This window comes from Homalodisca vitripennis, chromosome 6 (genome assembly GCF_021130785.1).
Source record: "Homalodisca vitripennis isolate AUS2020 chromosome 6, UT_GWSS_2.1, whole genome shotgun sequence".
NCBI lineage: Eukaryota > Metazoa > Arthropoda > Insecta > Hemiptera > Cicadellidae > Homalodisca > Homalodisca vitripennis.
In genome coordinates this window covers 61,669,353-61,688,096 of record NC_060212.1, presented here as the reverse complement: position 1 = coordinate 61,688,096, position 18,744 = coordinate 61,669,353, and the positions used below count along the sequence as shown (strand labels likewise).

General features: G+C 34.8%; 1 protein-coding gene across 1 annotated transcript; it reads right to left on the bottom strand.

The window, feature by feature from the left end:
• Nucleotides 1-384: 384 nt before the first annotated feature.
• LOC124365400 (integrator complex subunit 5-like) lies at nt 385-13,586 on the bottom strand. Its single transcript, XM_046821379.1, is given in 8 exon segments — nt 385-689; nt 6,804-7,115; nt 8,283-8,315; nt 8,317-8,433; nt 8,435-8,471; nt 8,473-8,561; nt 10,300-10,511; nt 13,509-13,586. Coding segments are annotated over 7 exon segments (1,020 nt in total). The 5' UTR covers nt 10,507-10,511; nt 13,509-13,586; the 3' UTR covers nt 385-464.
• Nucleotides 13,587-18,744: the final 5,158 nt, after the last annotated feature.

Below are 18,744 nucleotides of genomic sequence, written 5' to 3'. Positions count from 1 at the left end.
TTATATTTGTCACAACTGCTAAACTTGTGGTTTGTATTATGGCCATATAAAAATGCAATTTTTATGATGAAAGCTTTTATTTTAATTTGAGTTTTTTTTAAATAGCCATTCCAAACAAGTAAAATTTTATATTACTTTAAAATTGGCACAAAATTATAATATACATCACAATAAATTTGATCAAAATTGTAAATCTTGTACTTTAAAAGTTACGACTAATATGCTTTGTTAAGTAAAGTGTCCAGAATTGGAAATGACTACTAGCAATAACATACAATATATGTTAAAGTTTATTACCAGTCATAGTGAGAATTATTGCTAAGGCATAATTTCAGAACAACCACTTTTATACAAATCTTGAGGTCAAAATAGACAACACAACACTAAAGACATGTTAGTTTATTTTAGTTAAGAATTATTTACATTATTATTCACATATTTACAAAATTTCCATGTAAACATTACTATGGTTCTGTGGGAGAGAAGATGAAGAGTTGGGCATATAGTTGTCCCATCTTACCGATGTTACGTTGCAGGATAACCCGGAAAGTCTCTGTGTACTGTTTAGGTGGGCGAGAGAGGGCAGGATCCCGCCACATTAGTCCACTAGGGTCCCGTGAAAACAGGGCAGGAGAGGGGACATGATCTCGCATGTAATTCCACACGCATTCACGCAGCAACAACACAACCTACACATACACAGAATAATAGTATTTAACTGAAAGTATTGGGTTTCCCATTACCAACTGCAGGAAATTGAGGTGGTTATATAATCTATCAATCAATGTATGGCTTATCTCAAAGCATAAAAATGATAAACCTGTTTTGTAAAACCTGTTGTAAGTAAAATACAGGTTGTTTATAAATAAATATGGGGGTTTTAACACTTTGCACTTCTTTTTTACGTATAACTTAAAATTATAATTCATACATCAAATCAAAGAGTAACTAAAATTTTAACTCAAAGATTTGTTTATTGCCACCTGTGCGCATATGGACGCAATGTTTCCTTCGCCATCCGTTAGAAAGTGCTAGTAGCAAAATTAGTGACTCGTGAACAGAAGATTTTTCTGTTCTGCAGTTTGCAAAGACAAAATCTGTAGTAACTGTGCAACATACCATATAAAATTCGGATGTGATCCTTCAAGTGATAATAACATCCGTAGATGGTATCCTCAGTATGAAGATACTGGCAGCCATTGCAAAGGGAAGAGTATGGGAGGACCAATGGTTAGTGAAGAGAGTTTTAAGCGAGCGAGAGAAACTTTTGCGCTTAGCCCACAGTTCGAAAGACTAGTCATGAACTAACCCAGTGACGACTGTTTGAAAATTTTTACGGAAATGCTTAAAACTGCGCCCTTATTGCCTGCAGACTTTGGTTTATGTAAAAATTTTTGCAATTGAAATGTTGCATGACAAAGATGATTTTTTTGGATCATGCTGTTTTTAGTGATAAATCATGTGAACACTCACAATGTGCATATCTAGAGCTCAGAAAACCCTACAAAAAATTATAAAATTGCAGTGAGACTCCCCTGAATTGAATGTATTGTGTGCCATATCTAGACTGAAAGTTTATGGGCTTTTCTTCTTTAGAACTGAAACTGGTATTTCTTGTCTTGATGCTCTAGAACTATGACTATTTCCTCAATTGGTAAGAAGATGATGAATCACAGAACTTCATTTGGCAGCAAGATGGTGCACTGCCTCACAGGCATAACTCGGTAAGCGATTGGTTGACGGACGATTGGTACCCGACCACTGGATTGGCCACAAGGGGCCTAATGACAGAGCTTGTTTCCAATGTTTCGCATGGCTTCCAAGTCCACGTTCACTTGATCTGGCATGCCGTGTGATTTCTACCTTTGGGGATTCATAAAGGATTGTGTGTATGTTCCTCCGTTATCAGCTGACCTACCCGACTTGAGGAACAGGATTTGAAGAAGCTGTTGTAACAATCACTCCAGATACATTGATTAAAAAGTTCTGGAAGAACTATGAGTAGGCTATCGACTTGATGTGTGCCGTGTAATGAATGGAGCTCACATTGAACACCTGTAAGCTTGTAGGTATAACTATTTAGGTTGTTCTTTAATTTCATGTTTCATATTATAATAAATACAGCAAAAGACTTCGATATTCATTTATAAAAACGTGGTACTGTAATAAATAATTATGAACAACTTTTTATTCAGTTACTAGATTTAAAACTTTGCCTGAAAGGGTAAGGTTACAATGGATAGGGAACCAGCATTGTCTTAACCAACATACTAGGACAAAATCTATTTCTAACACTTTACATTTACACTATTGTAACATCAACATATATGTTGAGTAAAATCCTTTGCTCGGGAAAGGGGAGTGAAATGCAATCATCTTTCAGTGAACTTTCCCTCAAGACTGCACTGTCACTGGTGGATTACCATGCCTTTATGTTATCTGAAGAATCTAGATCTGGAGGTTGATAAACATGCCTTTGCAATCTTAGCAGAGACCTGGTTTCTCAAGTTGGCATGGTGGAAATTGGGGTTAAGTGAGGTTGATTTTCTCTGCCAAGAGTAATCTTATATAGAGATCTCCTCCATAACAACAGATTTTTCTTGTCAGTGATTTGTAAGCTATACACAGAGTTAAGGTTTCTTTGGAGGTAATTGATATTCAGGAAACCCATATGGTCACACTGGGATTTGTATACATATCACTTATTGTCAGTGTTGAGATTGAGCCTAAACAATTAAAAAGATCAAGGTTCTTAAGACCTGGATGCATCACTTAATCTGAGGGATGCTGTTGGATACAGATAACTTTCACTACTATCGACCAGTTGGTAAGCTATACAAATTAGAACTGTCTTCTTTCTATGAGTAAATATAGGTTCTTTTAACCCTTTCAGTGCTATGGAACGATATATCGTTTATCAACTATTTCCCAAAGAGTGCTAAGGCACGATTTATCCTTTCTCGTCTTATTCCCGAAAAGTGCTAAGACACGATATATCGTTGTTCCGTTTTTTTTGTCTTTCGTAGCGCTGTTTAGCGTAATATTTTTATTCAAGTTATACCAAACAAAAGCTAAAGAAATTTCCTTTTTATATATAATATACATTTTGAAGTTTTTTGTATTTTCATAAATTCATACATATTGTATAAATTGAACACTACCCATGGAAGAATGGAAAGGGCTGACTACATGATGGACGTAATTGAAGATCTGTCAAACGAATATCTTGCAACAAAATGTGTCCCTGCAAACATTGTGGGTGGGGGAGATGGCCCACAGAATGGTTTTGGACTGAGGAAACTTCCTGAAAAGAAGGAAAAAGTTTGCAAGTGCTGCTCTGGAACCAACCACCCAGAAGGAAAAGTGCGAAGATCCCGAACTGTGTGTGTGCGCGTTGTGGGACTGGGGTACATGCAGAGTGCCTTGTAAAGCATGTTTGCAAATAAAAAAATGAAAACCAACTGTACATAGTGTAAATATGTTTTAAAATATACAATAATTAGTGCTATTTAGTTTTTATAAGACAGTGTTTTGTGTCAGACAGCAAGTAGCCACTCCTTTAGCCACCAGACTTGAAAACGTTCAGGTAATAACATTTTATTTTTTTATAACTATTGTAAAAATAATCTAATTTATATGAAATTTTCAGGACCTATTTATCATAAAGTATACTTTTAGGAAACAATGCATTTGATATTAATATTTTTTATTTTTGGTATTTTTTACAGGCTCAAAATCAGAAAAAATATATGAGCATAAGATTTATGTATATATACATGTATATAATTATTTTTAAATTTTGGCTAAATATTTTTTTTAGGTAGGCAGTACTATATTACACAAAACAAATCAAATTTCAAGTTATTATCTTGTATAATAAGTAAAATATTATTTTTTAAGTAAAAGCATGCAAAATTGCCATTTTTACCCTAGCACTTTTGGGATAAATCGCATAAAAAATTTTAGCACTTCTAGAAAAAAAATCTGAAAAAATGCCCAGCACCGAAAGGGTTAAGGAGGGTGAAGGTCAAATTGAGTGTCACAAAATGCTGATTTGTAAAAAAATAGTGCTAAAAGGCCTTCTTGGAATTTTAAGAGAGAATGCAGACCAAGAAGTCTTCATCGCTCAGAGGACTTATTGGGCCAGCAGAGAACAATTATTTTTGTTCTTTAAGAGGTGATGAAACTTTCACATCGCAAGGTGAGGGCATGAGAAGGCAAGACAATTCCGGTGGGGGATTTTAACATCCAGAAAGTTAGGCAATAGATATGAGTCCACTGAAGATCTCGAGATATTTTCAACATAAAAAACTTCACTAAATCAGCAATAATGAATTCTAACAATTAAATGGAAAGTGAAGCATTTTAATAAAAAACCATTGTTGTCTAATTTTTAATGGCTTTACTATGGAAAAATAATAATGGTAGTAACATATTTTAAACCCTAGAAGTGTGCCCATGTTACCAAAGATAAAACGTCAGTCCATTTTTGACGTGTTGCAAGGGTTTTTTTAAAAATTCGTAAAAAATACTTAATATCAAGAAAACATATTATATTTTTATACATTGTTTGTCTTCTCAAAAGTTTTACTATTTGAAATAGGAATAAATGTTTTTATATTCTTTGGTTTAGTATATATTTTCATGAAAATAATGAGAAATTGCAAAAAGTTTTATATGAAAATTTCAAGTTTGGACCTCTGTAAGGTATTGAAATATTGTAAGGTCAAAATGTTAAATGTATAAAATTGTAGAGAATTTTATGCCAAATTCGAAAATATATTAAAAATTTCTATAAACAAAAATTGTAATTTTGACATTTTTTTTACAAAAGCGAAAATGTACAAAAATGTACAAGGGTTTGGTTTTTTTCCATTTTTTCCTCCAAATGTGACTATATATTTATATAAAAAATAGTTTTCTATTGTAAATTATACATGTTATTTTAAAACACTAAAAGTAAACAACAACAAAATAAACTGTTATTTTATTATAAGCTTACAACAACAAAATTTTTTGAAAAATGAAAATATTTTGTAACAAAATTCAGAAACAAGCTAAAAATTTTATGTTTATGTAATTTTTGAATATACCCTTAGTAAGTATGTTTATTTGGCTAAAATAAAATATAAAGATATGTTCAAATACTTTGAGTAGGAACTGAGTTATGACATTTTTTGTTAACAGTTGCACGTTGAAGAATTTACTCATAAAAAATAATCTGGTTTGCAATGTAAAAAAAAATATGAAAACATTTTTTTAATTTTTTTACTTGTTATATTATGTTAGCACATAATGTTTGAAAGAAATGCACTCAATAATTTTTGAAATTGAGTAAAAAATAAATGTTGTGCGTCAAATATTGTAAAACCTTGCATTGTAAAATTTTTGACAATATATAAACAATAGATATTATAGTTCAAAATAACATTATTTTATAATGTTTTTGTCATTTCATATGCATTTATGCAGTAGAGTATTTCAACCTGAAAAAATGGAACGCAATGGAACGAAACACAAGCGTAATGTTAGGCCTACTGTGGTGCAACAAGACAATGGCCGACAGGGATGGGTTGGGTTGGTCTTGATGCGACGCCGTGATTCATCTCTTTCGTTTCGCACTGCCGGAAACCTACTGAACTAAATTAAACCGCTGAAAGATCGTACCGGTAGATCGTTTCTTTCACTTTACACTGTTTTTTTTTTATTTTCTTTATTGGCAATAAATAACTGTGTGCATGTTATTATACAAACCAGCATAAAATATGCTGGTTTACAACTTTAGAATTGTCCCCTTTTTAGAATATTCATAGTAAATCAACTATTCGTTCTAATGACTTTCTGTTTGCATTGGAAGAAAGAATATTTCATTCCGTGTCTATTGACATATGGCAGCACTGTTTGCAGGCAATACGTAACTTGCTGTGATTGGTTGAAAATGACGTATTTCTTTGACCCGGCCACCCGCGATTCAACTCAAATGATGACTTCTTCAGAAAACATTTCACCACGACCGTAATATTGAAGTTAGAAATAAAGTTTATATGAAAATTGTAGAGTGGAATCTCACAATTTCAATGATACCAAAAACATGGTGATTGTTTGAAGATAAATAATTATTTTTGATGAAAAACTGAACCGACATACAATATGCTGGTTCCGCACAACACACATAAATTACAACTGACATAAAATATGCTGGTTCCACACTTCTAGGGTTAAAAAGTTTACTGCATATAATCTATTTGTGTGTTCTATTTTGGAACCTGGGTTATATCATACCAAAGTCCTACACAGTTCAAACTTTAAATGTTTTAGTTTAAGGACATAATCAATTTGGAAAATCTTAGTTTTTAAGCTTACTTGGCCAGTGTTTTTGACCATCATATACGTTTTCCTATTGAAAGTGTATCAAAATATCACTAAAAATTAAAATTTTGAGTAGGTACTGTAACTTTAAGTCAACACATGTAAAAATAAAAATTGACAAGATTTTAATTGTGCTAACCATATTTTTACATGATGGAAACCAAGAAACTTAGATTATAATAGTGAAAAATCACATGAGGCACCAATTTTTTTAAATGAATTATAGCACATTTTTCTTTTGGAGATGTGCTAATAATGATGTCTAACTTTGAAATATTTACCAATTCTATATAAAACCTTAGACATATTTGCAAATTTGACCTACAACAGGAACAATGAAATGCTCTTTAGCCGGAGACACAGAATAAAAATAAATCACAGCACTAACACTGCAGAAATTGACTGGAGTTAAAGTTCCAAAAGTCAGTGACCACCATACCTGTTTGTGGTGGCAGGTGAGGCACAGCCAGTGCTATGCTGGACAGTGGAGGTGGTAGTAGTTGACCCAGAGACATTATCTCCAGCAATGTGACAGTCCGGTTGACGAGTGCCGTGTCCTCTCCAGGGCCTTTGCCTTGTTGTGCCGCAGCCAGCCACCGGCCCACTGCCACAGCCGCTGCTGCGCGCAGCAACACCGAGCAGTAACACAGTGCCGGCCGGTGTGATGCCACTACGCGCAGCAGTGACCACACCACTGGTGCACTGCGCAACCTCTGAGCGATGTACAGGTCCCTTTCCACAGTTACCTGCACAACACAGTTATTGAAACTATTTTTACTAATCAGAAGACTAAAACATTGAATTGTATTCAAAGTTTCTGACTCCAATTGTGTAATTATTCCATTCTACAGAATCACATTTTTTCATTTCAAAATTCTTTAGTTTTTTCACTTGATTGCGATATTGCTTCTTTATTATACAATTAATCGACCCCCAAATAGTAATTATCAAACAAGAACACTGGATGATTACCAATTCCTCCAATCAGCTCTGTAACTACAATCATTATGTATTGCTTCAGTTCTGTCATGAGAATTTATGCAGTGACCATTCACTTAATGAGACCTCATAACATTTCTGTCCATTATAGCTTGTTACCAGATTTAAAAAAAACCTTTCTATTCCTAGTGCTGGGCACGCTAAGTCTAGATTTTGTTTAATAGCATGTTAGGTCATCATTTTTTATTTATTATGTCCAGCAGCCTGCAAAATAATTAGAGAGAAGATTGCAAGTATTAAGTGTTTAAAGAGTTTTTTTTTCTTTTCTTTTATTAGCTGCATTAGCTATAACCAATAAATATATACTTAATATCAGGTACAATAACCATAAACTTTAAAAAATTTACAGACTGATTAACACAAACAATCTACGTATGCATAGTTTAAAAATTCGGCCAGAGTAAAATGCCTTGCTTATGAGGTAAGTAGTCTGAGGAAAGCTTTACAAAATCTCAACACTGTCTTCGCGCTTCGGATGGATTGGAAGGACATTAAAAAGTATCGTGGCGGAGTAATAAGCTGCTTTCCTCATACAGTTTAAGTCTATATATTGGATACTGATAATCACTATGTCAAAACAACCAACAAGTACAGTTATTGGGGAATGTGCTTACATTACATTTTTGAAAAACTAAACATTAAAAAATGTAAATTGATGAGTGTTAATTCATTTGCAACATTTTTTTACAGGAATCTCTGGGTTTCAGGTTGAACATTGTCCTTACAATACTTTTCTGAACAAAAATTTAGTTTAACAACAGAATTTCCCCAAAACATTACTCCATATCTCAAGTGTGAATATGCATAAGCGTAATAGACTGTTATGACAGTATCATAGCAATAACTTTGACAGCAAACGATTCATCTTCATTTCAGCCGGTTAAAATTTACAATTGTATTAGATAGTATCTCACCTTGCAGAAGTCCTCCTCAGGCCAAGGCAGACCAGTTGTACATGACATCCGGAGAGAGTAACTCCACGAGCAGCAAGGCTAGGTTGGTAACTGCGTCTAGCGCCAACTGATTCGAGTCCTGGCAACACGCAGTGATTGCTGAGACAAGCAAACCGAGTGTTACTGCGTATAGTTGCCTCAGGTAGCCTGCACTGGTCTGCGGGTGTGCGCAAAACCGTAGCCAATCACCCCAGCGTGGAACACAGAGAGGTGCTTCTGAGCCATCGCCGTACCTGAAGTCTGAACAAAAATAAAATTGCTATGATATCAGGTCACAAAATAAAATGTTGAATTTCAAAATATTTTACAAGAAAAACTACTATTCTACATAACTTAAATTGAAGAATTGTATTAACTTTCTTTAACATTAAGTAAGATTCTTTAAACTACAGTAATAATAAACTAAAACAAAACTAAATGGCTATACTGATAGAAATTTTTTACAATCTGATTCCAATTACTTGTTTGATAAAGCATATATTTATATATTAAAACCTTACATAATCATATAAATGCTTAAGCATGCTATGGTAATCAAACTCAAAATAGCTTGGATGCAATGAATTAATCTTTTCTGGTCTTATACATACAAGAGCTATCCAGATAGCAGATTACATTTCACTCAGTGGCCGCTATGGGCGGGACTATCGAGGTCATTTTGATGTCAGGGCATTACTCCAGCCGTGCTAGTGATAGGTTATTGTCACTCCTTGTTGTTTTGCAATAGCACTTTAAAATGTGTGACACAACTGAAAATCCTGCGAGTTGTGAAGTGCAGTTGGTAATACGGTTTTTGTTGGCTAAGCACAATAAACCCACTCTGAAATGTAACACCAACTCTGTGAAGTTTATGGGAACAATGTGATGAAAATGGTCGAAATAATGTGCATGATGACAAATATTAAAGAAGACTGCCAATTCACAATAACATAACTCTCACTTAGATTTCCTCAAATTTCAAGAAGTTTGTTATGAGAAATTGTTTATACAATTAATGTTAGGTTACCATAATTTTTTTACAAGATGGGTAGCAAAAATCTTAACAGAAAACCATAAAAATCAGCATATGGCTGCTTCATTGACATTTTTCGACACATGAAAAAGATGGTAACTCGTTGCTCAATCGAATCATTACAGGAGACAAGACTTGGGTCAAACATATGATTTTCGCAACCAAATTACAGACTATGGAGTGGGGGCACACATTCTCCCCAAAAACCAATGAAATGCATGCAAACATTGTCAGCACAGAAGATTATGGCAACTGTTTTTGGGACAGGAAAGGAGTTCTTTTTGTTGATTTCTTAGAACGTGGCACAACCATAAATTCCATGAGGTAATGTGAAACCTTGAAAAAGTTAAGAAGAACAACAAAAAACAACCTTAGAGGAAAGTTAAGTTGGAAAAATTTTATTTTTGCACAAAAACTTCCAACAACACACACCAAATTGGACTCAAGAGTAATGCATGCTTTCAAGTGGGAAATGTTTCCACACCCGTCTTGCAGTCTGTACCATGCATTCAGCGACTACACCTGTTTCCTGACTTGTGACGCAGTGCTTTGATGACGATATGGAAGTGCAGGAGGGTGTGACTACCTGGTTAAAGTCTCATAAGGCAGAATTTTATAATGCTGGAATTTCAAAAACTAATTCACACCCTGTGGTAAGTGCCTAAATTTGTGTATGGTGACTATGTTGAAAAATAGTATTTTAGTATCACTTTAAAATGTTTAAAATAAAATTTTTGTTTTTTACTTAATTTTTGTTTATATCAAAACGTAATCTTCTTCCTGGATTAGCCCTCGTGTATTACAAACATTTTTGTGGTTTTCACATCTCAAAGAAATGTTTGATGCAAAAGATATATTTAGTTGTATCATCATCAACTGAGTCCAGTACAGAAAACTATTGTACAGCACAATTCAACTCTCTTGAAATTGTTCCATAAACAACAGTTAAATAATTCTAAATTTCACCTGTTTGAGATTCTCCTGTAGTAAAGAGACAGGAGGAGGGTTGCCACTGATGTTGCCAGGTGCCACACTGCCAAAGAGAGTGCTGTGCGGGGACTCGAGTACAGCCTCCACCAGAGTTCTGAGTGCCGCGGGTCGTGCAGCTGCTTGTGTAGTACAGAGCCAGGACAGCAGCTTGCAGGCTGTGCGACAGCCTCGCAACTTGCTCATACCATCTGTACATCATTATATGTTTGGCTCACAATCATTTTCAGTTCTGTCACAAAAGGTTCTAACTTGTAACCCTCTAAAGTTAACTTTTACTTTCATTTTTTTTATAATTTGTGTAAAGTAATCATCAGTACTAAATTATCATTTAATTAAATCTGTAATTTTCTCAAATTGTTCTACTGCCAATGTACTCCTGGAAGAACGTTACTCAAATTAACCATACCGTAACATACGATTTGGAATCCATCTTGCAGTTGTCACATCTTATCTCAATTTTCAATCAATGTTCCCTTGAACTTCAGTGTAGTTGCTAGAGTCAGCATTGTACACATTAATGCAGCTGTTTACCATTCACTACCGAATCATGTAAAAACTTTCACTGTGTCACACAGTAACACATGTAAGTACTGATTGGAACAATTCTTTTTTCAGGAGTTACATGAAAACCGGGAGTTGAAAAGAAAACCATGTGACTTATGAGAACTACGGAGCTGAGGTCACCCATTACTGATTATCCTGCATATGGGTTCTATTCTAGCAGAATCTCAATATAGCAGATAAATGTAGTATTGTCAAATACAGGGGGGTGCAAAAGTAGGTATACAGCAATTAAATATGTTAAAGAATAAGTAGGTTTATTTCTACAAAAACTAAACTTTTACAATCTATTTTAAGAGCGTTAAGAAACAGAAATTAACTCTTAAAAATGTTGTACTTCACCAATACACTTACTTCCTTTTGTGTTCAAATTGTTTGCCTTCAAAGTCAACACACTGCTGTAACCTTGAAGTTACGCTTAAACACACTTTTCGGCAAAGTTCTTTATTTTCATCTATGTCTTGGCAAGCTTGGCGAATGAATTCAACCATCTGATTAAGATCACGAGGTTTTTTCGAAAAAACCTTGTCTTTGACAAACTCCCCAAAAGAAAAAATCCATCGGTGTCAGATTGGGAGATCTTGCTGGCCATTCAACCGATCCTCTTCGACCGATCCACGAGTTAGGAAAACTCCCGATTTAGTAGGTCACGCACGATTGTCGCATAGTGGGCAGGAGCTCCATCTTGTTGGAAGTAGAATTCCTCATTACCCTGCTGGATTTTGATTTGTGGTATAACGTCAGTCAGCATGTTCCTGTATGCATGTTGGTCTAAAGTGTTATGAAAAATGGACAGGTCCAATGACACCTTTACATGAAATGCTAGCCCAAACTGTTACTCCAGGTTGATTCAGCTGTTCTTCGAATGTCAAGTGTGGATTATCAAAAACAGTAATAGACACAGTTGTGTCTATTGACTGCACCTGAAAGCTTTAAAATTAGCCTCATCGCTCCAAACAATTTTTTGAATAATTCCTGGCACCTTGAAGTTCCTCGTTTAACATTATCTCGCAAAACTGCAGTCGACGATCAGGGTCGTCCTCTATTAGCCCATGGAATAAGTCTTGGAATGTACATTTTCAAACCTAACCGTTTCATTAGGCGTCCTAAAGATCTGCGTTCAATGCCCAGTTCAATTGATGCCCTTTTTCTTGACTTTTTTGGGCTTTGAACATAGGTCTGCGCGACAATCATTTCGTTTTCAGGAGTAGTGACAGTGATTGGTCGTCCAGCCTTTGGACCATTGCAGATAGATCCTGTAAGGTTAAACTTATCTCTTAGTCTATAAATACTTAATCTGGTTGGTGGTGGTGTATCAAACTCTTCTCTCCATCATCTCTCTCGAACTCTTTCACAGTTTTCTGTCTTCCAATATTCTTTTCAAAACCCACTTTCGTTGATCGTTGGTCATGTAAACCAGCCATGATGACAGAAGTGTAATAATAACAACAGTAACAATGAGAAAACATTGCCAGCTGTTAGTAGCAAACGTATTACACAGCTGATCAGGTGGCTAACTTGGGTATTACCAACCAACTAAAACTGTATACCTACTTTTGCACCCCTCTGTATATTATATTTTTGGAAAAATATAAATCACAAGCCTTTGAACTAATTTTTTATAAAAAAAAACATTTATAACATTTGTTTTCAATATAAAAAATTACAGCAGCTAAATTTAAAAAGTCGTCAATTGTTCAACTTTATTTTTATAAAATTATGTATAATATTTGTTTGAATAACTATATCATTTGTATAACAGTTGGAAAATACTTACATTATGTATAATATTTTGTACAAGCTTGTAATTTAACATTTGTTCATTAATATTTGCTACAGTAAAAAATGTACAGCATTCATTCATAAATAATTAATAAATGGTGCACTGTTGTAGTGTCTTATACCATATGTCCCCAAAACAATATTTTATATTTCAGAACAGTCATCAGATAAGTAGCCTATACACGTTTATGATTATTTTTATAAATTTTTGAAATATCTTTTAAAATGTACCTTAAAACATGGACGTTGATATCTACAATAGAAACAAAATGGCAGGTGCCGACAGCATGGCAGCAATATAATGATGTTTATTAAACAGAACTACAGATTTCAGTATCTATCATAGTTCTAGATTTAATTACTGCATTATAATAGTAATGGCTTATGTAATGCTGAAAAATAAAAACAATAATCATTCAAATCTTAAGCAGAAGAAAAACTCATTGCTGCCATATAAACTATGCATTGCTGTCATTAGACACCATTTTCTTTCTATTGGGGATAAATGTCAAAAATTTTAAGATAGACTATGAAGATTTTTTATAAATAACTCATCTGGTGGTTAAACAAAAATATAAATACATTCATGGGACACGAGGTCATTAGCAACATTGTTGACTTTTTTGACAGAAATAGAGTTTTTTTTTATTAAAAGTTAATTTTATTTCCTAACATTATTGATTTTTTTACATACTTGTGATCAACTTTATGTTTAAATACATGTTCCTTACCAGCTTGAAGAGAATATAATAAACCTTAAATAATGAATTTTCTTGTGTTAAATTTGAAAATTAGGCTATTAATCGGTCAGCTCTACTAACAATAAACACTAGAGCACTAACCGTCATGTTCAAGTGTGTAGAAGAAGTAGTGTATGATGGCATGAGTACACCACAGACTAGTCTGTATCTGTAGAGCACGAGGCTCTGAGTGGTCAGAGTGTCCGCTCGACGTTGACAGCGGCGATCGCATGGCTCACTGCTATCGATGAGGAGAAGGTGAGGGCCCTCGCCACAGTGCACATGCTGTCCCTCACCGCAGTCACCGCCACGTTGTACAGTTGATTGTTACTCATCTCCCACCTGCACCAAACATCTCAACTGTACTTTATATTTGACAAGCAGAAAAATGTTTTAAGTTTATTTCTACTGTTGATAAGTATGATATAATTACATTGCTAAACTTTAATGTGCACATTGCATCAATAATTTGACGATGCATCAGTTCTTTCTAATATAAAAGAATTTGTTACTTTTCATATGTGCTATACATTTCAAACCTGATACACTGGTGCAGCTCGTACCATACAGCTTGAGCCACTTTTTAGAAATCATATTTTCACTACATACACAAGGAGAGATTTTAATACTTATTTGAAACGAGGTGTAAACTGGAATGATACCAATTCTTGCAAGTAATCATAACATTATTTGGGGAAGCAGAGTGAAAATGTAATTTTGGCGATAAACATTTTTACGTTATTTTATTTTTACTGATTGAAATTAGCTAGTTTTTATACATCACTAGCACTTACTTAAGCAGTTTCTCCACGTTGAACCACAACTGGTGCTGGCTGTTGCCGAAGGGAGGATGGCAGGAAGTAAGCGAGAGCGAGACGGCCTTGTTAAGGCTCCGAGTTCCCATTGTGAGACTCCACTAGCTGAATCAGTGCAGCCAACTGTGTGTCACTGGTGGCGTGTAGCAGCAGGTAAGTCAAACTGCTCGCTACCAGGTTCCAATCTTGCCAACCTACGTTTTAAATACTCTTATTTATTTTTTATCAGTACCATCAACCTTGTACTGTATCGACTCTCCCCTTTATTCTGTTTAATAAGATCCTCACACAGGCCAGTGGCCCACGAGAATGGGCAAAACAAGGCTTAAAAGGAGATCGACTTCTCCTTTACAAAAAATAAAATACTGAATAGATTTCCACAGTTTTCAATTTTAAAAATTCGAAAAGTTTAGATAAACTTGTTTTCCTACTCACCTAGCTGAGTGAGCAGGGCCACGATGGTGTGGGTGCGCAATGGCTGGTCACTTAACAACAGAGGCTGTAGAGAGGAGATGTTTTGGTGGACACAGCTGAGCAAAGGCAGTGGCCTGGACCTCATCCGCAGCTTCTGGCTCATCTCTCGCAACACCAGCTCTGCACACAAACTCATTCACATCAGATGGGTTAAGTGAGCAAACAAATCTAGAGCTAAAAATCTTATACTGTTTATAAAAACTTTTATGTCCTGCCAACCATATTTTGCATGCAACTAACTAATGATTTACAACTAATTTTAACTTCTTGTTTATTTATAATTAATTCCAATTAGCTACAAGTTTATAATTGATTTAAACTGATCTTAAGATTTAATTTAATTATTTACATGTAGTAAATGACATGTAGTGATTGGTATGTTGAAACATGTATACTTTTGTCAATATTAAAACAACTTTTAAGTTACGAGGGTAATTAGGAAAGTAAGGTACGTTTTTTTATTTAAAAAAAACCACAACAGATTTGTTCAAAAAAACTTGTTTTATTTGATTCCTGACATCAATCACTATTTTTCTACATAATTTCCACTTTTGTTTAAACACTTGTCATAACGATCTACAAGTTTTTGAAAGCCGGTGTCATAGAAGTCGGCCGCCGCCGTCGAGTGACGACGCAAATGTCGGTGACGCCCACTCCATCGACTGGCGTTTCATTTCTGGGGTTATGTGGGAAACCCATGTCTCGTCACCCATCATAATGTGGTCTAAAAGGTTATCACCTTCCTGATGATATTGGATCAAAAATTAAAGAGCAATACCCATTCTTCTTTTTTTGTGTTCCTCAGTAAGCAGCCTGGGAAACCCAACGTGAGCACAATTTTGCAAAAATCCTAAATTTCAGAAACAATTTTAAACAATGTGGTTCTACTCACGTTTGGAAATTCTATTGCTAATGAAGAAAACAGTGAATTGCCGATCTTCACAAATTTTTTCATCAAATGCTTTCACCAAATCTTCGGTGATCACTGACGGGTAACCCGACCAGATCGTGGTTCGTCATGGACATTTTCCTGTCCATCTTTAAAAGCTCTCACCCACTTCCTCACTTTGCTGTCACTCATTGCATTTTTGACCGTACACTTAATTTATCTGTCGATGAATATCCGCTGCTGAAACGTTCCTTGCTGTCAAAAACCGTATAACAGACCGTATTTCACAGTCGGCGGGACGTTTCAATAGTTTTAAACAGTTTAAAAAGGCACAGAAAATAGCAGACTACTACTACGATTTCACTGCAAATGGCGTCGTTCTGCGCGCAATGCATACCGGGAGTCAGGGCGCATGCGCATTTCGCTGCTCGCTTACTGTTTGTCTGGTTAACGTGAACCGGACCTTACTTTCCGAATTACCCTCGTATATCATACTTTTATATATAGAAAATAAAAACTATTATATAAAAATAAAACTTGTAGCAATTTAAGTATTATTCTTATTCTTAGTTATGATAAAATACACTTACCATAACTATTTTTATTACAAGAATTTTTACCTTGACAGGTTCAACCATCCCCCATCCTGTGAAAAAACCCATATTTAAAAATTGTTTTTAAAAAAGTGTAAATTTTTATTTTGAATTATTTTTTAACACAATTAAATTCTACGAATTTATGTGAAAAAATAACAAACAACACATGGTTTATGATAATTGTTTTTAATTTTAATTTTTAGTTAATTAAAAATAGTTTTAATTAAAAAGTTTTAAGCATAGGTTGCAAATCACCAAACAATGGCCTGCCACAACAGAATTATAGTACTGCTAGTTTGAGGGTTAACTATTTTTACTTTCATTCACAGTACACACTTGCTTCCAGCTTATGACTGAAAATACAATTTTTTGCCAATCTGCAAAAAGGTTTTTTATACCAATACTTTATCTTTGAACTTTTCCCCTATCTGGTTGGTAAACTATGCATAGAATTAAAATGAATTTTGATCAGTATTTATTGTAATGAGTTAAAATTGATTTTATCATAACTAAGAATAAGAATAATACTCTAATTGCTATAAGTTTTAAATTTTTAAACTAGTAAAATTATAAATTCATAGAAAAATTAGTTAATTAACAATAAAACATAAAAAACTATATATTGTGATTCATTACAGTTTACAGCTTTCTAATGTGAAGCAGCAAGCAGTACACAGTAATATATGAAGTAATTATAAAAGTGAAAGTGTAAGACGTAATACAGAAATTATAAAAATATACTCCAATAAAACAGTAGAAGCCATAATAACAAAAATATTGCAACAAAGTAACTTAAAATATTGAACTAAATTTACAAAAATATGGAGACAGTTTGGCAGATGAAATGCAATTGGAAAGGGTTTAACTTATACAAGGTAATACTTGTTCTACAATAAACTGTTAACTCATCTAACAATACAATATATTCTAATATGGTGAAAAGTTTATTTCTATCTGATTACCCAGTATTTTCCCCAAGAATTGTTACTGAGAGGCTTGTACGGGTCTTGGGCAGCATCCAAGAACAGCTTGAAGATGTGCTCGCCACCTGTGTTACAGTTGAGCACCAGATGCACCACCAGCTCTTGTAGCTTGTGCCTACCACCGAGGTAGCTGCACCAGTCTGTAGCGTACTGGCACACTTTCCGCAACACTCTCCGCAGTCCACTGCAAGTTTCATTCTTTAAACTATAAGTCACTTCATTGCTGGTGCATTTTAATTAATGTCACACAGCAAAACATTTGTACATTCCTAACCACATGAATCAATGGAGAAATACCAGAAAACTTTAATAATTAGCATATTGTATTGTACTGAAAGAAACATGAAATGAAAAACTTCAGGCCAATTTCCTTATTACCTACAGCCTCAAAAGTTATTGAGAAAGTTGTATTAATACGACTTTTTCATCACCTACAACTGAATAATCTTTTACCTGCTGGACAGCATGGCTTTTTTACCAGAAAAATCAACATTGACTGCTCTTACAGAACTTGTAGAAAAAATTATTGACTGCATCGAAGCTGGAAACAACGGTTAATAGCACATTTTTTGGATCTTAGCAAAGCATTTGATTGCCTTGACCACAGTTTAATTTTAACAAAACTTGACAGGCTAGGAATCAAAGACACTGCACTTCAATGGTTTCATAGCTATCTAAGTGAACGAAGACAAATAGTAGAACTGAAACAGACTATTAATGGAAGAACAGTAAATATAAAAATCTGCTTCACGAGAAGTAAAAAGAGGAGTCCCCCAAGGGTCTGTGTTGGGACCAGTCTTGTTCGTTGTCATGGAACCTTACAGTCAGACAATCGTGTATGCTGATGACACTGTGCTGCTATCCAACAACAAATCAGCTGAGGCTTTAGAAATAGCCTCATACATATCTGTCAGCATGGCTCATGATTACTGTATAGCAAACGACTTGGTCTTTAACGAAGAGAAGACAACACAGATGATTTTGGGTAAGCACAAGAACAAAGTCTCTGGAACACCCAAGATCGCAACTGTTTGAACAAACGAAGCACCTTGGAATGATTCTTGACGACAAACTTTCATGGGACAGCCACATTGATTCTCTTTTGCTTAAAACTCAACACCGCTTTGTATGTACTGAGAAGAACCACGGCAGTGAGTACAGAATTGACTACAAAGACAGTCCTATCACTCGCTCTTTGAGTCTCATGTTAGATATGGAGTGATTCTATGGGGCAGCTCTTCCTCAAAGAACCTTCAGCGGATCCTACTCATTCAAAAGCGAGCAGTAAGAATCATGGCTTCCCTCCAACATCAAGATAGTTGTAGAGAGGTATTTAAAACACTAAGAATATTGACAGTTGTGGCTATTTATATAATTGAAGTCATTGTACATGCCTCCAAACAAGGACTTACTAGAAATGGTGATCTTCATGGCCTGCGAACAAGACATGCTCAAGACTTCAGCCTGGCAATACACAGGACATCTCTATTTTCCAAAAAAACCATCACATGCAGGAGCAAAACTCTATAATCTACTCCCACCTAAGCTGAAAGAAGACAATCCTGAAATTCTAAAATGAAG